Source organism: Castor canadensis, chromosome 9 (genome assembly GCF_047511655.1).
Source record: "Castor canadensis chromosome 9, mCasCan1.hap1v2, whole genome shotgun sequence".
In the NCBI taxonomy this organism is placed as follows: domain Eukaryota; kingdom Metazoa; phylum Chordata; class Mammalia; order Rodentia; family Castoridae; genus Castor; species Castor canadensis.
Window position 1 is genome coordinate 46,195,899 of NC_133394.1, and position 25,013 is coordinate 46,220,911.

A 25,013-nucleotide genomic window follows, 5' to 3' on the forward strand; every position below is an offset into this window, starting at 1 on the left:
TCAAATCCTGCCTTTAAAAGGTGGGGCTCGTCAAGTGGCCTAACACAGGTTTCATCTTTCATGGAGGGCTTCTCATTTTAAATTGTTGCCATGCTAAATAATTTTATCTTGAGTGTTTCCCTGAGTCTCCACCCAGTTTGTTCATATGTGCCACTTGTTTTACTTATTCATTTATTTATTTCCCATTGTTTTTATTATCATATAATAATTATAGAAAATAAGGGGTTTCATTATGAAATTTTCATATATGTATATAATATACTTTGATCATATTCACCCTCCATTACCCTCTCTTTTTCTCCATGGTTCCCTTTTTCTTCCCAAACAGCCCCCTTCTACTTTCACATCTTTAAAAAAAATCTAAATTCTTCATATGAGAAAATATGCAACTTTTGTCTTTCTGATGGCTTATTTTGCTTAACATGATAATCTACAGCTCCATTTATTTTCCTGCAAATGACATGACTTTGTCCTTATTTATGGTTGAATAAATCTGCATTGTGTATATATAGCACATTTTCTTAATCCACTTATAACTTGGCTATCATGAATAGTGCTGCCAGAAACTTGGGTGTGTAGGTATCTTTACTGTACACTGACTTAGATCCCAGATGTGTGTACCAGTGGTTTGGGGCTCAAAGTAATGAAAAGTAATTAATCATTTGAATAAAAGCCTCATCTGTTAGGTTTTCATATATTTTGTGTGGTTTTACTGAAGTTAATCTACAAAAGTACTAACCTCTAATGATATCACTCTCTGTGATAATAGACTCTACTAAAAAGAATTTAAAAACAAAAATTATTTTCCTTGGAATGATAAACTAGAGTTCCTATTTAAATGTTACTTAGAAATGCAGTGTAGCGTCCTTATAACTGGATGCAGCCAGTAAAAATGGTCGCTAAAATGCAATAGCATACATTATAAAACTCAACTTCTCTACATGGTGAAGCAGCAGGATTCCTCCAGATAATTTTGACCACACCCAACATTCTCTACTAACACTACTAGCAGGAAAATTTAGCCCATAGTTGCTGTTGAAGGCACTGGTGGTTTGAAATGGAAACACTAGGGAAGAAATGAAATTTTCGATTTTACCTGTTACAATCAACTTATCTAAGACAAGAGTATAAGCAAAATATACTTACAAAAATATAGTTATTTAATTTGACCATATAACTAGCTAAAATTTTTCCAATGCATCATGGAATTCAAATTCTTTCTTGCATATTTACTTCATGTAGGCATGTATTTTATTCTCACCATGGACTAACACATTCGTGGCTCAATGTTCATGGTAGATAGATTGAAAGAGCATACTCAGTCATCATGGCTCTGACTGCATATCCTATTCATGCCTTTGCAGACCTTAAATAAACTAAACTACTCTTCCCTAAAGCTTAATCATTGGCCAGAATATGGAGGAATTTGAATCTTGTATTTATACTGCAAAATCTGTCACATTATAGGAGTATATCTGGGTATCTCAGCTCTTTCCCACTATCTCTCCACCAGCAGTGGAAAGGTGTTTCTTATCTACAGAAGGTGGTCAAGAGTTGCTGCGTTCTTTCACAGCTCAGTAGGATGGATCTTGTGGGATATATCCCAGAAGTAGATCTAGGCTGCACGATACCTATGGGGAATAGAATGTGAGGTTCTTATAGTGACATAATGAAGTTAGTCCAGCTGTGTTAAAAGCATGAAGGCTGTGGGAGTTGTAGGATGTGGAGAGGAGGGTGATGTTCCTTGCTTGAGAGGTATGCTCTTGGTTGGAAATCCTCCTCTTGATTTCCAGTGAATGGGGTAAAAGACCTATTTAGCCAAACAGATTATTTATCATCCAAATAAACTCACTGTTGACCCTCACTGTTGCTCACCCCGACCTATGAGTGAAATTTGTGTTTTCTCCATCTGTGTGTGAAAATTTACACATACTTAAAGACCTATTATGGGTAATGCAGTCTATTATTCTCTAGTCGGAAAAGATTTTTTTTGTTCTCCAAACTCCTACAGCTTACTTTGTACATCTGTCATGGTATCTTTCTGTCCTGAATTGTCAGTAATTGCATCAACTACCAAAATCTTCCTGTGAGCAATTCAACAACAAAATGGTGTATCATTTATTTTTGTATTCCCTATAGCACCTGGAATATAAAAACCACATATAAGGCATTCAATAAAATCTTTTTCAATGAGAATGAGATGGATACAATCTTTTCCTTTCTCCACAGATACCTAGTAAGTGCTAAACTTCAGTAAAATACTTGTTCTGTAAGTTTTACATCAATCAAATAATTTAATTCTTACAAAAATCCTAGAAGTTATATAGTTCTGTTATTTCTGATTAACAAAAAAGGAAATTGATGCCCTGAAAGGCTAAGTCAATTGTTCAAAGTCAGACTGGACTCAGTTGACAGAGCTGCAGGTCAAATCTAAGCAAGTAGGATTCAGGACTGGAATTCTACACTTAACAACCTCACTGTTTGGTTGATAGGAACACAGGGAAAGTTGGAGGTAAAAGCATGACCATTGCAGGAAAAAGACAGCTCCTTAATTTCAGATGGGCTGAGGTCTGAGTCCTCTTCTCTTTTTCCATCCTAAATTAACATCTTTTCTTCTTTGCTTTTCCATTTTGTTCTCTCTTCTTCCTCTTGCTTTTCTTCCTATTTCAACTAGGGTGTTTTGGTATAGACCACAAGAACCAACCCTGGCTAATGGAGGAAGGAAAGTATCTTGTTGGCAGGATATGCTGAAGCTCACAGAACCAAAGGGGGTCCTGAAGCAGCAGGTACAGCAGTCTTGAGCCAGAGCAGCTTCCGGGCAACCCCACCACAGTGAGTCAACTCCTACCATTTTCAGTCTCTTAGTTACTTAGCTCAGGTTCTACAGAGGAAGAGCACCTGACTCAGATCTTGTGTCCACCCCTTAGATGAGGGAGGCATGACACCTTATAGGGTAAACCCACCAAGTATTATATAATGGGAAATGATTGGTTCCACAGTTAATTTGTGGTGGCTTCCAAAAGAAGAGCAAAATAAATTCTGAGCAACAAAAAAGTATTCATGACGCCTATCTTTAATCTCTGAAAAAGAAAAGTCCTGTAGTTCTTTATCTGCTTTTCCTAACCGGCCTTCAAACATGGTGATGGGCTCAATCACTATTTACAGATTTCTGATGAAGCTGGGGCCTGAGGGCTGAGTCACAGCCCCCTGCTGTTAATCCAGGTCCCATTCCAGCTAGCTCCTTTCTCATCGTCTCGCTTTGGCCAAACATATAACTAAGGACTTCACAGCTTATTTTTAGCAACTTAAATGTGATGTGCTCAATTACTTAATTATCTTTACAATTTTTCTGTTCAAACACAAAATAAAACAGTTTAAATTTTTTACCTATTTATGCACTAAATGAATAATAAATAGATAAAATCAGACCAGGCACTGTTCAAATTCCAAACTTAGAAATTGAGTAATACATTAAAAATTAGCAAAAAAGATTATATTTTGGTCAGACACCAGTGGCTCTAGCCTGTAATTCTAGCTACTCAGGAGGCACAGATCAGAGAGGATCATGGTTCAAAGCCAGTCTGGGCAAATAGTTTGTGAGACCCTATCTCAAAAAAACCCATCACAAAAAAAGGGCTGGTAGAGTGGTTCTGAGTTCAATCCCCAGTACTGCATAAAAAAATTGTATTTTGTTATATTCAAATATGACAGATTTCAGACATGAAGCTGAATCTCTAGAGTGGTTTGTTTTCAAAACCTTACTAGTTGTACCTCCACAGCCTCATGTATGTGCATGTGTACACACATACAAACATACTTGTATGTATGTTCACACATAACTACATAGGCATGTATATATACATATGTGTATCTATACAGAGATATTCTTTGAATGTGATAAAACATACAACATTCACAGGGTAATTCTCAGATGTTATCTGATTCCATTAAATTTTATGCTACTTTATGAATCTTTATTCTTTTTAATCTTTTAAGTCAGAAAGCCATATGATCAGAGAAAAATTCATCTAGTAGAAATCCATAGAATCAGTTGTCTAAGTTTCTCTGTTAATGACTGAACTAAATATGCAAAGGTTTAAATTTATAGTATAGAGACCTTTATGCTTGAATAACAAAACCACTTTAAAAAATTAGTTTCTGTTTTATAAAGATACTGTTCCCAGTATTAAATATGCAGGTAATCGTGTTTCTGACAAGTGTGCTAACCTACCACATATCAAGCCTTGCTCTGATTCCTCCTTTTTGGCCACATTATTTCCTTCCCTTCAAAGGCAGTTTTTGTTTTGGCTTGATTCCTGGCATCTTCTTCTCCCCATCTGCCTATAGCAGATCTGTGTTCTTTTGTCTGCCTCACATTAAAGGGGTGTAGTTATCACATTTATTTGTGTGATAACTGCACCCCTTTATTCATATGGAAAGCTATTCCTCCCCTACTTTTGACCTATGTGGCCCTATACTGGCTGGCTAGTACATTTTCCAGCTCTATAGGCTGGTGGGTAGTTCTCTTGGTCAGAGAAATTGGTTCAAAGATGGAAAACACAACTCAATTTTAGTATAATTTCTGGAACTTACTGGAAAAAGAGGATCTCTTTGAAATGACTTTCCAACAATATAGTATTTTGATATGAGCAGCTCAGTATCATTGACTTAGACTCTTTCACTTGAATATATGTATCTTTTCTTTCTTGGATTTCATTTACATAGTTTGGGCTTCTACTTGTCGAGACCAACTCTATATGATAGTCCTTAAAACTCTCTTTTGCAATGCAGCATTCAAAAAGAAGAGCAGAGTATTTACTTTTAAATCTCCTTTCTTCATTCTTTACTACTTGAAAAGACTACCTGAACGAATCAAAGAAACTTAACATGCTGACATAGCTAACAAGAGGAATTGTTCATACTGAAGTACAAAGTCACAAAAACAAAGGTTTAGGTCTAAGTACATATGGAAGATGTTCTTCCTTCTCCAGAACACCAGGAATTTTAAATTAAAAGTTTTTTCCAAACTCTAGGTATTATCCTTTGGTTATTGAATAGGCCCCAAAGGTCCATACATTGGAGACTTGGTTCCCAAGTCCACAGTATAGCTTCTCTTTAGCAGAGATCAACTCTATTTTACAGACCTTAAAATTCTCTTTTACAATGCATCATTGAAAAGATTGTAACCTTTAGGAGGTGAGGCCTAGTGAAGGAAGTTAGGTAATTGGAGATATGACCTTGCAAAGGATATTGTTACCACAGCTCCTTCTTTTCTCTTTCTTTAATTTCTGGTCACTTTCAGGTGAACTGGCCTCTTCTGCTACACAATCCCACCATGATGTATTGTGCCAGTATAGGCCTCAAAAAACAGGGTCAAGTAACCATGGACTAAAACCTCTGAAACTGTCATCAAAATAAGCCTCTCCTCCTTAAAAGATGATTATCTCAGGTATTTTGTCACAGTGATGGAAAGCTGACTAACGTACTTGGCATAGATTTTAAGGTATTGTGTATCTAGGTACTATGTCGAATCTATATCATTACATCTCCCTTCACAGCCCTGTGTGTTTTGGGTTTTATGACTGCCAGCAAGGCATGTCCATATCATCAGTAGTGCTAGGACAAGAAACCAAACACTGATGTTGTTCACTCCAATCAGTGGGATTCTTTGTTCAAGTAAGAACAGGCAGAAAATGTTTCTTACTGCCCATAAAAATGACCCATTTGAGTCAACATGACTGGAAAAGGCTGAACAGTTCCCAAATTCCAAAATAAGAGACTGAAAAAAAAAAACCACACACACACAAAAGAGCCTTTCTTCCCAAAGATTCCAATGAAGAATGCAACCGAGAACAAAATATATCAGGCTGTGTGTACGTTGCCCATTTCGGTCTTGGTTCTTTGTGGATTTGAGAAAGAACCATGGGAATGACTTCAATTGCTTAAATAATTGCAGTCACTGACATCAAGCTCCCAGTGTAATTAAGCACCCCAATTTGTTTGCTGGCTAAAAATAAGTAACAAAAATATCCTTGAGAAAAAGTTAAGGTATATGGTACATATTAAAACATCATTTAAGTTAGCATCATAACAATCAGTTTTGAAGTGTATCAGAATTACCATGTGTTTGAGAATACTGCATCTATTTGGATCATACAGATATAACTGCTTTCATTTCTTAAAATATATATCATGCTGCTACATTTTTCTCAAAAGGAAGTATTTGGCTAAACTGAAAAGGTATATCCAGTTTTTGTTTTAGCTAAAAATTAATTTTTTTTTATTAATCTGAGCATGCTGGTTAAAGAGTACTTACACATCAGCTGTGCACTGTGTTACCACTATGTACCCAACATAGAAAGTAGAGGAAATAAGATTAAAATATTCACTTAAGATACACTAAACATTTTGAAAAATAATTTTGTATTGTTTTTGGAAGCTTTCTCTTATGCACTTATGGAAAAAAAAAGGTTTGAAGGCCTACTATGCAAGCAATGTTCTAGGCACTAGAGATTAAAAAGTGAGCAAAAGAGAAAAGCCCCTATTTTCATAATGCTCACATCCTAATGGATAATATAGATAATAAAACAGATGAGTTAATTAATTAATGGTAAATTAGATAGTGAGAAGTAATTATTTTGGAAGAGTTGGTAAAGGAAAATCCAGTTGAGAGGGTAGGAAGGTCTCCTTGAGAAGTGACCTGTGAGCAAAGCCTTGAAAAAAGGAGGGAGGGGTAAGTCATGCTAGCTTCTAGGAGAGGAGCACTCAGGGCCAAGGAAATAGGAAGTGTAAGTGCTCTGACCTGGGAAATGCCTAAAATATTCCAGGCTATGAAAAAGGCTGCCTGCACAGAGTTGAGTCAGTTAGGAGGACAGTTGTAGGCAATGTGACAATAGCATGCTTCGAGCAGAGTCGCAGCCTCTTGGGTCTTTTTTTTGTTTGTTTGTTTTTATTCATATGTGCATACAAGGCTTGGGTCATTTCTCCCCCCTGCCACCACCCCCTCCCTTACCACCCACTCCGCCCCCTCCCTCTCCCCCCCACCCCCTCAATACCCAGCAGAAACTACTTTGCCCTTATCTCTAATTTTGTTGTAGAGAGAGTTTTTGATAGGATCTCACCATCAAGATCCAAGATCCAAGATAGGATCTCACTTTTATTGAGAGTAGACTGAGTGAAGGCAAGGTCAGAAACAGCAATGCATCTGCACTGGGACCATTTCAATTGTGATCCATGTAAGACATGACAATGGTTTGGACCAAAGTGGTGCTATAGAACATATATTTTGAAGCTAACAAAATATACTCAGAATTTGTCTGATAATGCAGACAAAGAAAGTACGTAAGAGAAAGAAATGAACCAATAATTACTTCAAAGATATTGTCCTTAGCAACTGGAAAGATGGAGTTAAGTGATAGGAATACGTATGATATAGGGAGATGGAGAGACGTTTTATGTCTTAAATTCGAAAGGTGAATTAGACATCCAAATCTGGAGTGTGAGTAGAGGTCTTACCAGCCATTACACACTTGGCATCATTAGTTTGTAGATGGAATTTGAAGTATCAGACTGAATAAGATTCCGAGGATTTGGGTATAAACAGAAATAAATAAGGAAATTACCTAGATGACATAGCAAATTAGCACTATAGTATTTTGAATATATTCATATTGATGATGTTAACTGAATATCTAAAACTTCAAATGCCTTAAAGAGAGGAATAAAATCATTCATTGTGGGCTCTAAGACTGCACTATATTAGGTATATAAGTGACACTAAATGCAATTATTAAATGAACAAGTGAATGAATAAATGAAGGTAGAAGCTTAAGAATGAGTTTGGCTCAATGAATATTTATCAAGCATTTTCTATTTCCAGAAATTGAGCAAGACACTGAAAAAATGAAGACCTGGCCAAAAAGTGGAGACCTAGCCAACAGGGAAGACAGACCAGTTTTCCTAGTCTAATTTCTTGCAAAGTAGAGCATCAGGCTGATAAACATAAATATGCCATGCAGAAATGGAAACAATATGTTCTTTAGGAGAATGATAGATCTCTTATTTAAAAAAAAACAACAACCCAAATTTGCTTTTGTAACCTCTCTACTAAGATACAAGACATTAAAGTGAAACTAGAAAATCATGATTCAAAATAGTAAATCTACAGTATATGAAATTTTCAAGACATATGTATTAGCGTCCTCAAATAGACAAGAAGAGAAATGAATAAAGTCAGAAATTATAATTTTAATCAAAATTCTATGCTGCAAATTTATTTTTGAGGATCCAGGGAAAGTTCCGCTTAATGTTTACATTATTGGTTTCAGTTTCAGCTTACTCACTTTAAAAACATTTATAAAAAAATCAAATTAATACTTCTTCAAATACTCTTTCAAACAAAAGAAAGATCTTTCTGAAACAATAATTCTTATCTTTTGAAATCTTAAATTTGTAACAACATCAACACATACCAAACAGATCAACCATGGTCTCACACTCACACACAAAAATGTCTTGCTGGATGGCTGGAGAGGTTGGTGGCTAACTAGTCAGGGAAGTGGATCAAAAGGTAGACAGACAGACAGATAAAAAGGCACAGATACACAGGAATTTACACTCATATCAAAATTATATTATCATCCAAATATTCACCACAAAATTATTACTAAACCAATAGTAGCTATTTCTCTATAAATATTTATGACAGAACTTTTTTTTAGTTCTGTCTTTTAAAATCAAATTAAATTAATAAGCCTATAATTTTTACAAGTTTTATGTAGGCTGCTGGAAAAGAGTAACTGCTCGGCTAGATATTTGCCCTCACCACCTCACAGAACCAGCACACATCACACAGTGCAATTGCATGGGATAAACGTATCACGTATGTGTTCATTAAGAACAAGTACATGTAATTTCAATCGAAGTAGTCTTTTAATAATTACTTCTAATTTTTCTGACTTATTTGAAATGTCAAATAATTCAAATAGTTTGTTCAGCAGGTATTTATGGAGTGCCTGCTGTACTGTAGTCCTGTTTACATTCTGACTTTGCTAGTAAAGAGAAGTTCTGCTCTCATAATCCACTTGTCAAAAGCCATATCCTTTCATTGGACCTCTAGCCATTATCTTTCTTATCTTAGATGTTTTAGTTATTTATTCACATGCATAAAATTCCCAAAACACTGAGCTAGTATTATTTCTGAGTCTATTAACAAAATATCATCATTTTAACTGTTATCAATTGCATTAGCTAGTCAAAGCATTAAGGCAGATAAAATACTCTTTTCTCTGCTCAGATTGTTGAAGTTATTTTAGTAATGGAATGTTCTAAACAGACATAAATCTTCATCAAAAAAGTTCATGCCCAATTGATAATCATACCTATTACTTTTTACCACTTTACTATAAAAAATTTCTACTTCTCTTCATTCTCATGATTTAACTCCAAAATCTAGAGTCTTGCATTAGAATGGGCAGTATGTCTGTAACTTGTAGCCTGAATTATTTTTCTGAACACATATTACATTACTCCTTTCAATTCTCTTTTTAAAAGTAAAAAATCAGGATCAAGTTTAATATGTGAGGAATAACTCTAGGAGGTGCTTTGGGGCATTGCTTGCAGCGTATTTCTTTAGTCTCAGAGCCATACGGTACTCTCCTACCCTTAAACTTAGTGGTTTATCCACAATGAACTACAAGTTTCTATAATTTTCCACCATCTTCTCTGGACCATTGCCAATGTTCTTCCTCTTAGCATTGAAAGGAGGAATTCAAATATGTGACTTGAGTAAATTCTACCAGTCTTTCAACTCTAAGTGTAGAGTCTCCTGCATGCTCCTATATCAGTGCTTCCCAGAAATCTTCTTGCTCAGCAGTGTACCCTGACTTGGACCTCACCATAGCTCATTGCCCCTTGTCTGTTAGGCTATAAGCTCCATGTACACATGGACTATATTTTATTCATGGTTTCATCTCTAGTATTTAGCAAAGTGCTTCACATATAATTAGCACTCATCGAATGAGTGCATTATAATAGCAAATCTGTTTGTAGAGAATGTCTAAAGTATCAAAGTACTTGGGAAGTGGGATGGGAGGGGTAATTAGCTGCAAGCCAATAGGAGAACCTGCCAAGTTTGGGTGTCTCAAGTAGAAGTGAAAAGTAAGCAGGGAATCAAGTGGGAGTTGGGCTTCATGCCTACAAAGTCCAGGCTGCAAGATGAAATAGAGGAGCACATGGCAGAAAATATCATCACATACTGAAGAAGTTGACTGCTAAACTTAGTTCAATATCTTTTCAATTGTAACTTTTCCAGATTCTCTTACTTAGCAGAATGTTACTAACAGTCCACGACATGAACTGTCTCCAAAATGACAATTAATACTACCCAAGATAGCAATTCTAGCTTTTTTCAAGGAGAGCCATTTGACCCAGGGGCTAAAGTGAAATTACTTAAGAAGGCAGCAATTTAATAAGCATCCATGGTTTTACATTTAACTAACTTTTTGAGAAAATTTTGCTTTCACAATCTGGTTGAACAAAAGAGGTAGTATATCTCTTTAATGACTCTGGATGTCAAATTCCAATGGCATGTGATTTAAAATGTGATTAACTTTCAGTTGTTTCCTGAGAAATACTCAGAGTATTTATTTTATTGATATGGGCTACCTACAGTGCACAGCAAGAAACGCAGAGGTCAGACTTCTAGTTAGATGAAAGCGTTTAACAATCCAAATTTTCAGTCTTGAATTCTGACCTCTAGCTAATGAGTAACTATGCCTTCCTTGTATTTTCACATCAAAACAATTTAGAAGTTTTAGTTGAATTTTATAAAATTTAAGATTAAAAAGAAAGATTGTAGGAACTTTCAGTTTCCGGTTCATCATGTAAGGAGCATAGAAGCCACACTCGTAGTAACAGCAAACAAAGAGCTAAACAAACTGAAAAATTAACAACTCTTCTCAGATCTGCCAAAGCAGGGAGGTCACGATGCAAACCACTCCCCACTCCCAAATCAAAAAGTAATGCGTGCAGATTTAGAGTATCATAATTTACCAGAGTCACATCTGTGAACACAGTACCTCTTCAGAACTGTGTAAGGTATGAAAACAGACTTTGATGAACTGATAAGCCTCACTGAGGACAAACCTGAGAGATTAGGAGAACCCAATCTTAGGAGTTCCCTACACTTTTATGTTTTATCTTTGCTTTTCAGTCTGTTTTCCATTACTGTAACAAAATACCTAAATCTGGATTTTTTTTAATCTCACAGTTCTGGAGATTCAAGGGCCCACAGCTGGTGATGGCCCTCTTGCTGGCAGGATACTGAGGTGGCACAAAGTTTCACATGGAAAGAGACAGGGAGTTCACACATGTGTCTCTTTGGGACTCTCTCTTCTTAAAAAGCCCACATTCGATCATGGGGCGGGGGAGCTCTAGGCTGATGAACTTTGTAATCTTAACTGCCTCCCAAAGGCACCCCTTGTAAACACCGGAGTTGGATTAGGCATACTGCACAATGGGGACTAAATTTTAATACTGGAATCCTTTTGGACACTCAAACCAAAGCAGTATCTGAGAGCTGTGTCAGGTCCTTACAGGGACTACTGGAGGAGAAATCCCCTCCTGCTTCCAGTAGAGGAAAGGAAAAGGAAGTCTCTTGAAATTTGGCAGAGCATTCTGGTTATCCTGGTAAGGTCTACACTAGGAGAAACCACGTCAGCAGAACCTAACCTGCTGAGGTTTTACACAGCCTAACTGGCTCAGAAATGGCAATCCCAAGCCCATACAGCTCTGGCCTTCACAGTTTGGGGACACAAGCTCACCCCAACACTGAGCTCTAACCACAGGATACCGAATGCTTCTCCTCCTCCCACACCTCCCCTCTACATTACTATCACAGTTCTTTTTACCTAGTGTGTTGTGTCCACCTTTCAAACAAATTACAAGGCAAATTAAAAGGCAGTGACACAACGTGAAGAGGTTGAACAAGCAGCAGATATGGCAGGAATGTTACAATTATCAAACCAGGAATTTAAAAACACCCAAAACTGTAATTAATATCCCAAGAGTTTTGAGGGCTTTAGTGGAAAAAGTGGACACCATAGAAAAACATATGAATGATATAAATAAAGAGCTGAAAATCAAAAGAGAAAATCAACAAAATCAAAAGCTGGTTCTTTGAAAAGGTTAAAAAATTTTGGTAAACCTCTAATTAGGCTAAAAGAAAAAAAAGAGAAAGGATACAAATAACTAATACCAGAAATAAAAGAGGAGACATCATGATGAATGCTACATTAAAAGGTTAATAAAGGAATACTATGGGGCTGGGAGCATGACTCAAGTGGTAGAGTGCCTGACCAGAGAGCACAAGGCCGTAAGTTCAAACCCCAGTACCACTATATATATATACACAGACATATATATATATAAACACTATGAAAAACTCTATGTCCACAAATTTGATAACCATGATGAAATTAACTAATTCCTTGAAAAATATAATTTTTAAAAACTTACATAAGAAAAAAGAGACATTAACAGATATAGAATAGGCCTATATCTGTTAATGAAATTGAAACAAGAATGATTAATATTTTAAAACAGAAAGAAGTAGGCCCAGATGTGTTCACTGGTAAATTTTACCAAACATGGAGAATTCTCTGAAGAAATAATACTAAAGCTCCACAGTGTTTTTTCCAGAAAATAAAAGCAAAATTAACACATTCTAAAATGTCTATGAAGCCAGCAGTATACTTAAAACCAAAATCAAATAATGACAGAAAGGAAGAGTGCAGAGCAATATCACTCATGAGTACAGATGCAAAAGCCCTCAGTGAAGTACCTGCAAACCGATTCCAGCAATGTATAAAAAAATTATATACCATGACAAATGGGATTTATTCAAGATATGAAAGATTGGTTCTACATTTGAAAATCAATAAATGTAATCTGTCACCTCAACAGGCAAAATAGAAAGTTCATCTGATCACATCAGTGGATGCTGATAAAGAATTTGGCAAAATTCAATATCCACTCATGGATAACTCTCAGTAGACAAAGGAACTGATTTTTTTTCATTGATAAAGAGCATCATAAAATCTTAATAGCTAACAGCTTCACTAAGTAAGAAGCAAGCATGTCCCTCCCTACTTCTTTTTACCACCATACTGGAAGTCTTAGCTAACAGAATAGGAAAAGGAAATAAAAGACATACAGAGTCGAAGAAAGAAACTGTCACTCTTCACAGATGAAACGTCATCTCTTGAAAAATTCCAAAAAGAGTTAACAAAAAAATCTCCTGGAACTAATAAGCTATTATCATAGGTTATAGAATATAAGGCTAATATATAAAACCCATTCATTTTTATATATCACCAATGAACAAACAGAATTTGAAATTAATCAACACATTACCATTTATCCTGTACCCCAACACATGAAATACATAGGTATAAATCTACTGAAATAAACTATATAAAGAAACCATAAAACTGATTAAAAATATCAAGAACAAAATAAATGCATATTTCATGTTCATGGGGAGGAAGAAATCAAGATGCTTGTTCTTCTCAACTTGATCTATGGATTCAACACAATCCCAATCAAAATCTCAGCAAGTCATTTTTCAGATATAGACAAAATGTTTCTAGGGAGAAAATATTTGCAAGACATATCCAATAAAGCCCTGTTATCCAAAATATACAGAAATCTCAAAGCTCAGCAATGAAATGGGCAATTTGATTTAAAAAAAAAAAAGTGAAGGACCTCAGTAGACACCTCACCACAGCAGAAATGCAGATGGTAAGTGGGCAAATGAAAAGATTTTTTTGAGAGGGGGGTCTTGCTATGTTGCTCAGGTTGATCTCAAACACCCGGGCTCGAGAAATCCTTCTGCCTCAGCCTCCTGAGTACCTGGTACTACAGTGTACGACACTGTAACTGGGTTTGGAAGGGTGTTTAACATGATATGTCACTCAGGAATTACAAATTATTATTATTATTTTTAGTTCATTTATTCATATATGCATATATTGTTTGGGCCATTTCTCCCCCAAATTAGATACTACCCACCTTTCCATACTCCCTGAACCCAGAATATAACATCAAATTTTAGTGAGGATGGTTAGCAAGTCAAAGACTCATTCTGATGGAATGTAAAACCGGATAGCCTTGTCAGAAGACTGGCAGGTTTGTTTGTTTTTATAAAACTAAACATACTTTTAGCATACCATCCAGGACTTTTGGTATTTACTCAAAGGAGTTGAAAATTTGTGTCAACACAAATCTTGTACACAGATGTTTAGAGCAATTTTGCTCATATTGACTAAAACTAGAAGCAAACAAAGTATCTTTTATTAGGTGAATGGAACAATGGTACATTCAGAAAATGAAGTATTCAGCATTAAAAGAAAATGAGTTATTAAGTGATGAAATGAGATATAAAGGACTTCAGTGTGTATTATGAAGAGAAAGTACTCATTCTAAAAGGCTAAAGCTGTGACACTCAGCATTCTGTAGAAGGCAAAACAATGGAGACAGTAAAGATTACTGGTTGCAGGGATTAAGGAGTCAGAAGTATGAATAGGCGGTGCAGGATTTTTAGGGCCATGCAACCATTCTGCACTCAATTCCAAACTTGGATTTGTGTCACTGTGCACATGTCAAAATCTGTAGAGTGTACAACATCCAGAGTAATCCTCACTATAAATTATGGACTCTGGAGGATAATGATGTATCAATATAAATTTATCAAATATGCTATTGTAACAAATGTATGTTACCCTGTGGGGACTTGCTGGTGGAGAAGACTGCTTATGTGTGGGTACAGGGAAAATGGGAACTGTCCATGTTTAGCACTCTTTTTTTTCTGTGAACTTAAAATTACTCTAAAAATAAAGTTTATTAAAAGTTTAAAAATATTGTCAAAGTTTCAAAAGTCATAAATTCTGTAAAATTTTTTCTACTTCATGAGAATAAATATGACTGAGACTTGATATATAACTAAGAAAATCCAGGTTTATATTAAAGAACAAAAATTATTATGACGGTATAGATACCGTCACCACCAAGAGCAACACCTTAGTCATTTCAAAGATTAAAAGTTACTAAATTTAAAAAATAAAATAGAAATAGGCTCTTGGAATTTCAAACATTTATCCCTGACACATAATTTTATGACATTGAATGATATTTGTCCATCATGAAGAGCCTCCCTCCTACTATAGGATCCTCACTAGACCAGGTTACATCTTATCCCACACCAACTGAGAAGTTTTAGTGAGCATAAAAGAACCATGAGCTGGGGGTGGTGGGATTTAGTTTGCCACTGTGGTTGGTGCACAGCAATACATGGAAAGTTAATCATGTATTTTGCCTTCCATTTAGGAAGGAATCAAAAACACAAGTATGTCCATTCCTTTCCATTAAAAGGAAAGAAAACATGGTCATTTAAAAGAGTCTTCCTTTAAAAATGTAACAGCACTATTAATCACTTTATTAATTTTGCAACTACAAGAACAGGAATGTTTCAGTATAATTACTGTGGAACCTTAATTTATCAACAGAGACTTACTAAAGTTCTACATTCACAGGTCTTCACTACAATGGCATTCAATTTTATAAATTAAGCCAGATGTTTTGATTCAAACACAGCTCTACTCTCCAAAAATACACATGAAATGCAATACATTTACAGACAATTTAAATAATAGCATCACAACTCCATTTTATATAGATTGCTTTTTGCATAAAAAGAATATTCATAAACTTGACTTTGCTCTACAGAGTATTTTCAAAGGGCTTGTACTTTTTAAGTTTTTTATTCATTTTTTTAAATTTTCATTTGCTACCCACACTTTACTTAAGCAGCATCTAGCTGGGCTAGCCATCTCCAGTTTAAATCTATGTGCACAACACGACATCATGGCACAAACATATTATGTTACAATTTGCTGCTTTATCTTTATATGTCTTGAACAGAATTTTAGCCCAGAGACTTGTTCTTTCATTCTGTTTTGCAGTAGGACAATTTAGCCCTCAATACTACACCTTCATGTTTTGATTTGAGTATAAAAATTATTTTTATGCTGCCTGGCATAAAAGCTGTTATAATGTTGTACATCATATGAAATATTGTAGTAGATAGGTTTTAAGACAGATAAAATCAGTTGTGAATAACAGGTAAAAGATATTTAGTAAAATAAAATCAGTACCTCACCCTCAAATAATATTTAATAATAAATATTATTAAAAATATTTAATAATCCCTGGAATATATGTCTAATTCAATATAGGAGTGTGTTAGCCACAAAGGCGACCTAGGGACCATGGCACACACCAACTATGAAAACTGTTACACTGTACCTGTGTGTATTCAGTAAATATTGCCAACTTGTTGGTCATGCAATCACCAGATATTCTAGCACATGAAAAAATGCATAAACTTGCTGAGTGTGGGATTACTTTTAGGTATTTTTATAAAGCAGAAATTGTTCCTCTTCCCTGCAGCTGCTTACCTATAGCAACTGGCAGATTTGATGCATACTACATATATTTATTGAAGGAAAAAAATATTTCCAAGGGCACGATTACTTGTGCCTCAACTTCACTTCTCACTGTCTTCTAGTAGCTCTGACTGAATGACTGTTGGCTCTCGCTCCCAAATTCCATGTCAATCTTATAGGTTTTACTATATTATGCCTATATTATTTTTAAGCCAGCTAATCCACTTTCTGAACTTACAGTTTTTGAAAAACAGATGGTGACTGACTTAATATTTTTGAGGGGTGGTACTGGGGTTTGAACTCAGGGCCTCATGCTTGTTAGGAAGGTGCACTACAACTTGAGCCACTCCACCAGCCCTTTTTTGTGTTGGGTATTTTCGAGATAGGATCTCATGAACTAGTTCCCCTTGCTGGCATCAAACCACTATCCTCCTGATCTCTGCCTTCCAAGTAGCTAGGGTTATAGGCGTGAGTCACTGGTGCCCGGCTTTGACTTATTCTTTAGTCCTGATATTACTAATGAAAGCATCAGCTCCCTATTCCAAGGTGAGTGGTTTGAAAAGGCATTTTTACTATTGTGATATAACTTTAAATGAAAATATATGTGTTCTTAATAATAGGTACAAAGCATGCAACTCGAACAAGATTTTTTGGCTGGTATAAATATGTTAAAATGGGGAAGAAGAAACACACATCGGATTCTCTTAAAGTATTCCTTCTGGAATTTTTTCAAAATGGTGTACTCATTTTAAATACTGCTTTTTGCTAAAGCATTAAGAAAAAAAGTACTTTGTGTGACAGTATGAATTTTTTGCTAAGGGGAAAATGGTCACATGTACATTAGATGCGATGACAACATTTTCTCTAATAGTTTATTGAGAAAACTTTTAATATTTAAAAACGACATTGGCAGTCCCACTAATTCTACCAGGATGCTCAAACTGATGAGAACAGCAGCCTGGCCTCACAGAACAGAAAGGGTTTGAGAGAGAGCTAACAAATTTTTCACCTACTCCCATAGATACATGCTGTATAAGAAAAATGGAGCTTAGAGCAGTGACAATGAAGACTGAAAGTTCAGTCCTCATCCTCACAACTCTTTTTTAAGCCTATGAAAACTGCAAAAATTCAACCCATGTGTTTTTCTCTTACTCATTTCCTGTGGCTGAGAAAGCACTGTGATAAATCTTTATTTCATCACATGTACTCAGCATACACACAGCACAGCTCTCTGCTGACATGAGGCTTTTGTGATACATGTGTCACCAATGCAGACTAACAAAACATACCACACTCAAACAAGCCACTTTTTCATAAAAAGCCTTTTGAGCTGAGGTCACTTGAGAAGAAATAGATGCAGGAAGAGTTTCTGCTCTCCTTGCTGGCCTAAAAGCAGGACATAAATTTGTAAAGTTGTCCCCTATCTCCTTTCTTCAGGGAACAAAGAAGCTAATCCTTAGACACAACCTAGACCATACCAGCCGGGGGTCTGTATCTGCCATTAGGTCCCCTTATATTTACTGTCCCATAATTTGCTGCCCCTCGAAATTGTTGTTTTATCCATTCTGCAAAAAATTCTTCTTCTTTTGTTAAAATGCTGTATGAGTCCAAGTTCTGACTACCCCTTTGAGTTACTCCTTTCCTAGTGCGTAACACACATGTTAATAAACTTGTTTTTTTTCCTTTTAAATTGTCTTCTGTCAGTCTGATTTACAGGCCCCAGTCAATGAGCCCAAGTCATATAGAGGGAAAACAGTTTTCCTATGACAACATGCATGTTCAGGTGGTTGCCTTTGTTCAGGCTTACTTCTCACAGCCTTTAAACGGAAGGGATCTGTCTCATCTGTCAGTGGCCCAAGTGTCTCCCTAAAGGCCTCTCCCTGGGGATTACACTCCAACTCTATTTCTTTGCTTTCATGTCTTCCCTTAGATTTCAGGTAAACCCACATCTTTATAGTTGCTCTTCTTGTCTTCAGAACTACTAACATGTGCCTGAAAACCCTGCTAGGCATAAATACTGAGGACGGATGATTCCAAAAATCAAGGCAGCTCATTATTTGCTATGAAGCCATCTTTGCTTTCATGAAGGCCTTCTCCCCTGATTCCTAAGTCTATTTACAAAAAAGACTACTAACACTTTGCACTTAGAAATAGTGGTGATATTATTACACATTATTAGCTAATACAAATATGCAAATTCAAACTGGAGTTGGTAGCAAGCACCTGTAATCCCAGCACCATGGAGGCAGGAGGATTGTGAGGCCAGCCTGGACTACATAGTGGGACTCCATCTCAAAAAAAAAAAAAAAATAGGAAAAGAACAGATAGATAATGTGTATATATATATTTATGTGTATGTATATATGTATATATTTTTAAACTTTTTTATTAGGATGTATTTGTTGTATGGGAGGGGATTCATTGTGACATTTCCAATGGCTTCTATCGTACATTGGTTAGATAGCCCCCAACATCTCTCCCCCTTGACCCCCTCCCCATCCCACTTCAAGTAATTGCAAGAACAGTGAAACATCTTGTATAAATATATTTAAAATAGCAAAAAGTAATAACATTTTTTCATGGAACTTGTGCTCTCTTTTGTTTTTTAGAAAGTGAAAAATATTCCAGCAGAAAACCACTCAATGCACCTATAAAAATAGAACTTCTCATTAGATTCTGAATGTCTGACATTCCACAGGAAGCATGCACAAGCACCACACTGCCAAAACCAGCATCAAAAGGAGGAGCACAAGGAACATTCCTTCCATAGGAATTCAACTAGCTTTTTATCTCGGAACTGATTGGCTACACGGCTTGCAATTTTCCCATGTGAGTACTTCATTTATATTTCCAAAACCACACTTTTATTAACTATACTGAAAATGTATAAAGCTACTTAGCTCTCCCTTGATTTTCATAACAAGAACATACTTTTAAGGAATTTTGTATTTATATTGGTTATCCTGTCTTTTTAGCCATTAAAAATCCATACTTTTTTGGCAGTACTGGGGGTTGAACCCAGGGTCTTATGTTGCTAGTCAATCACTCTACCACTTTAGCCATTCCTCCAACCCCCAAAATCTGTACTTTAAACTTTTGCTTTTCAATTGTCTCTAAAGTTGGGTGATTTACTGGATATGTTTAACTAATCTTACTTCCTGACAAAGTACTTTGATAAGAACTACTAATAATCACATCTTAAACCTTAAATACTAAAGAATAATTGCAGAGACTGAGCTCTTCCTTCTCCAAGCAGAGGTTCAGTGGCATGACACAAACTCCTGTGGCTGTGTGAAAAATTTCACTCCAGAAGCCTCTCCACTTTGACTTCAGAGACAATGACACAGCCCTATTACTGCTATACATAAAATCCACTCTAGTTGCCAATACCATTTTTGTATGAACTGTTTTCTTACTATGTTCTTTATCAATCATTTCACCGAATGTTGAAAAAAGTGATGTATGAGAAAATAAACTGAACCTGAGGTAGGCTAAAGTTAGGGAAAGTTCAGGACTCAGAAAAATATTACATCTTAGCTTAACCATGCTTTGGCTCAGGAACCACCCTCACCTGGATGGGAACCACCCATGCCCCTCCCCACTCATTGATTATTGGATAGGAATCTCCTTCTTCCCCCCTTCCCGCAAGTTATGGTAGGTTTTAAAAACACCTGAAGAGCAGAAACTCACTCTCTTGGCTTCCAGTTCCAACTGGCCTCCACCATGCTCCCCTCTGTATTTTCCTTCCCTAAATTTTAATAAGTTTAATAAACTCCATTTATTCCCATTTGTCCTGGGATGGGTTCTTCCCCTAGGACACAAGAGAATTTTTCTTTGAGAAAGGTCTGCCCTTCCACTATTCCACCCCCCCTCCTGGGTAATGTAAGAGGCATTCAAACTGCTTTTGCTGAAAAGCACTGACTCCTTACTCAGGCCCAAGAATTATTAAAAGCAGGAGAACAGCATGGCATCTGTCCTCCATTTTGTTATCTGTCTTTGCTCTAAGCCATTCTCTTTGCAGTCACCTTGCAATCACCTTGGTTTTCAGGAAAGACAGATAATAACATTTTCATAACAAGGGAATGAAACTACCCCCAACAGTAAGTCCTCCTCAGGATGGACCACCTGCCAGTTGACAGGAACCTCTCCCAGAACAAGAACTAAGATACTGATCAACCAGACCACATCTGTGACCGGGACTGTTGATGAATGCCTTACTGATCTTCCCCTGCCCCCAAGTTCTTTTGCCTACTTAGACCTATAGCTCATGTCTGTACTCCAAAGATGGCTGAGGATGGGCTGAGTGCTTACTCTGCTCCTCCTACAGCATGTCCCAAGCCATGTAATAAACCTCCTTTCTCTCTCTGCCTTCACCATGCCTCTTTATTTGGCATATAGTGGGAGGTGGCTGGACCTGTCATGTGGCATCCCAGGAGTTTGGGTCTGGGGTCCAAAACTCCAGTTTCAGTACCAACGAGATGATTCTTATCATAGAACAGGGAGGTTTGACAGCAAAGTGAGTTACATAAACAGATTTTACTGAAATAGCCTTTTTCTTCCATTCTTCTATGTATTTACTATGCACGTCTCTATAATTTATAATCTCTTGAAGCTCAAAACTCTTTCCCTTTGTTAAAATTGCATATAAGCCTCTGCATCTAACTGCTTCTTGAGTTTCACTTCTGTGACTTTTCTTGGATATAAATACTAACAAAAATTGGATGCCTTTTCTCTTGTTAATCTTTCTTTCGTTAGTTTAGTTCACTTGCCCTTAGATATTGAAACTAAAGGGAAAGTTTTTCCTACCTGATAGAGCTATTATCAATCTAAATTCAGACCTATGACTTATGCAATGAGAATTAGCAGAAGTATTTTCCATTCCAACATTCATCATAGCATGAAGTAGGTATCTCAGTTTAGAATACCATGCCTGCTTTTGTATAGCAAAGGATATCTGACCAAGTTAGTCCGCTGCAAAATACCAAGAGGCCTGATTCTTATTTAAAAAAAAAAAATCAGGGTAGATACATTTCTCCTATTAAATACAGCCCCCTCTCAAAAAAAAAATCCCTGTGCTGGAGTCCCTGCGCAACAGTAAAGGAAACACCCACCCCAAGGGTGTCCATGGAGGGTGCCTAGGAAATTATTCACCATTTTTTGTGAGTCATAAGGTGGTGCTGCTTTATTTCTGCTGGTGTGGTGCTCTACCACTTGAGCCCTTTTATTTTATTTTTTAGATCGGCTCTCTCACTTTTTGCTCAAGGGCTGGCCCCAGACTATGACCCTCCTACCTATGCCCCCTTGCTAACTGGGATTATAGCAGTGAACCACTATGTCCAGCTTGCCTGCTGATGTGGGGTCTTCTTAACTTTTTACCAGGCCTCAAATTACAATCCTCCAAATCCTCACCCCCTGCATAGCTGGGATTTCAGGTGTGAACCATCATGCCTGGTTTAAATTAATTTTTCCTTTTCTTTTTCTTCTCTAACCTTCCCCCAACCTCTATACTAGAGTTTGAACTCAAGGCACCTCTTGAGCCACATTCCAGCTGGAAAAAATATTCAATTCAGCCAGAGAGAGAAAAATCTGTAGGGGAAAAAAATAGAATCACAGGTTTTTTATCCAAAAACAAGGCATAAGAAGGAAATGGCACAATATTGAAAGGAAAGAACTAACAACCTAGAAGTCTGAATCTGGCAAAAATGAAAGGAAAATCAAGACATTCTTGGAAAAGGGAAAACTAAGAATTTATTGCCAGCATACTTATTATAAAAGACTGGAAAAAGTAAATAAGCAAAAATGTTTTTTTTCAAAAATGGAGAACAGGAAGGTAAAACAGGTCCTGTCTGGGAGTTGGTACAAGAGGAGTGGTAGGAGGATATAAGAAAAGGGTGTGGGATGGTGAGTATGGTCAAAATATTATGGGCTCGTGTATGAAAAGGGAAAAATGAAACCTGCTGAAACTATTCCAAGAATTGGGGGAGGGAGGATAAAGGAGAATGATGGAGGAGATGAATTTAAATATGATATATTGTAAGTACTTTTGTAAATGTCACAATGTACCCCCAGCACAACAATTAAAAAACAAATACTGGCAAAGAGACAGGCATGGTGGTACATGTATATAATCCCAATAATCAGGACACAGAGGCAGGAGGATCACAGGTTTGAGGATAGCCTTTATATGGGCTACATAGTGAGATCCTGCTTTAAAAAAATGGCTATAGGAAGATCAAGAAAGGAAAAAAGAAAAGAAAGGATTGTAAAACATCAGGAAACAAGAACAAATTATCAGAAAAAAAACCAGTAGCTGTGGGAAGGACTGAAGAGAAAGGACTATTAGGACAAAATGGAGCCCTAACCAAATTGTGACTTGAGCAAGCCATGGATGGACTGTGACTGTGAAGAGGAACTACATAAAAGCAGAGCTTTGGTTTTTATTGTATAGCAGACACATGGGTCACCAGTATGGCAGAAATGCTTGGCTGCTGCCCCACAGGCAAGACTAACCTTTTTCCTGATAATTAAATCATGATTTTATTTTGAGCTGGGCATCATTTGACTCAGGGGAGTTAGTTCTCTCACTGGACCTACAGATTGGAATGTCATTAGTCAATGTCAGTTGTAATTCCACTTCCTGCACCTATACATTCAGCCCTCCAATCTGTGTGTTCCACCATATCCGTGGATTCAACCAACCACAGATCAAAAAATCAGAAAAAATTGCATCTGTACTGAATATGTACAGAGCTTTTTTTAGTTATTATTTTCTAAACAGGACAGCATGACAACTCCTCATATAGCATGTAACTTCATATAAAGTATTATAAGTAATCTAGAGATGATTTAAAAGATTTGGGAGGAGAAGCACAGGTTATACGCAAACACTACTCCGTTTTATCTAAGGGACTTGAACACCCATGGATCTTGGTAGACAGAGGGACAACTGTCTTTGGGTTAGACATGTACTCAAGAAGCAATTCTAATGAAGAATCTATTAACAGATTATCTTCTGAGAAAGCTTTCTCCAATGGATAAACACACACACACACACACACAGTGGAATTATTTTTCCCTTTTTTCTACTTTTGGAAGTCACTTTGGTATCTGAAAATAAAGCAATCAGAAGCCTGAGCCTTAAGACAAACCCACACATTACAAAACCAGGGTGGAAAGATGGAAACCATGTTGTTTTTAATGACAACATTGAAAAGCTAAATTAACCAAACCTAGGATTAACCAACCTTAAGATCTTCATTATGTGAAATAATTTTTCTTTTCTATATCCCAAAACTCTTCAAACATCACATTAAAATGCTCAGCTGTAGTCCATTATGCAAGTGCACTATAATTATACAAATATTTCTCCATTATTGGATTGCTAACTTGTTTTATTTTTCTTTTTTTCTCCATTATGAAAGATGATGCAATGTACATCTCTCAGCATGAAACTTTACCCAGATTTAGGGGATCCTTTCCATGGACTTGATCCCAGAAATGAGATGACTTTGTCAAATGATCTGACCACTTTTGAATCCCTTGATAGGTAGTATCAAACTGATTTCAAGCAACTGTGTTCTTATGAAACTCCCACCAGTCATGCATGTGACCTGTTGGACTGCATCCCCTGTCAGGAGTCATTATTTTCCCTTCTCTCTTGCTGATAGAACCTCCGTCCAAAAGTTCTGATTAGTTTCAACCAACTTTGGTAATCCCAGTTTTTTCCTTCAGTCTTCTTTTTATGTAAGATAAATTTTACAAATCCTTAAAAAAAAATCAATGGGAAATTTTGCTTCTGTCAGCCGTTTTTGTAAAACTGAAAGCGTCTTATGGTATTAGAATAGGCAGTGCAAAAGGAACCAGACTCTTAACTAATGTGAATTTTAAATAAAACACTGTTGGGCAATCATGTCTTTCAAAAGGATTAGAGTGGAATGTTACTTGAAGAACATTTAAAAAATATTAATGTGGTCATTAATTCAGAACATACAATAAGAGAATCATGTTTAGTTCAAAGTGATTTTCAAATAGACTGTAAAAAGAAATGAACATAAAGTATGTACTTACAAATCAAACACCAAGTAATGGAAGCCCTCTTCTGATATGCTGTCATGAAGTCTCACTAAAGAAAAGGGAAAAGAGAAGAAAGTTTGTCTTATACATACTTGTGCCAGTGATCAGTTTTCAATAGCATCTGTCTTCTTAGTAGAAATGTTAAAATCACTCTTTATTTTAGCCTCTTAAGAAGTCAGAATCCTTTACAGTGTGGTATAAGACTGACCCAAGTTTTGAAGTTTGGTTCAGATCATTACTATGTGAGGTTAAGAAAAATTAATTTGTAATGATATTACTATCTACACTTCCTAAAATACTTGAAAATAAATAAGACAATAAAAGCAAAACAATCCCAATGTTGCCGGGTACATATTACATAAATGTTAATGATTATTATAACTATACATCCGGAGTTACCAGGCTCTACCAATTCTTGTAATTCCTTGCTCTTCCCTT

General features: G+C 36.4%; 1 protein-coding gene across 20 annotated transcripts in view; it reads right to left on the reverse strand.

The window, feature by feature from the left end:
* Positions 1-25,013, reverse strand: part of Camk2d (calcium/calmodulin dependent protein kinase II delta) — a 294,100-nt gene that overhangs the window by 129,478 nt on the left and 139,609 nt on the right. For all 20 annotated transcript variants that reach the window (XM_074041587.1, XM_074041583.1, XM_074041578.1 and 17 more), the window contains exon 4: positions 24,570-24,624. In XM_074041587.1, the coding sequence (XP_073897688.1) occupies positions 24,570-24,624 (55 nt within the window). The remainder of the gene's footprint in view (positions 1-24,569; positions 24,625-25,013) is intronic.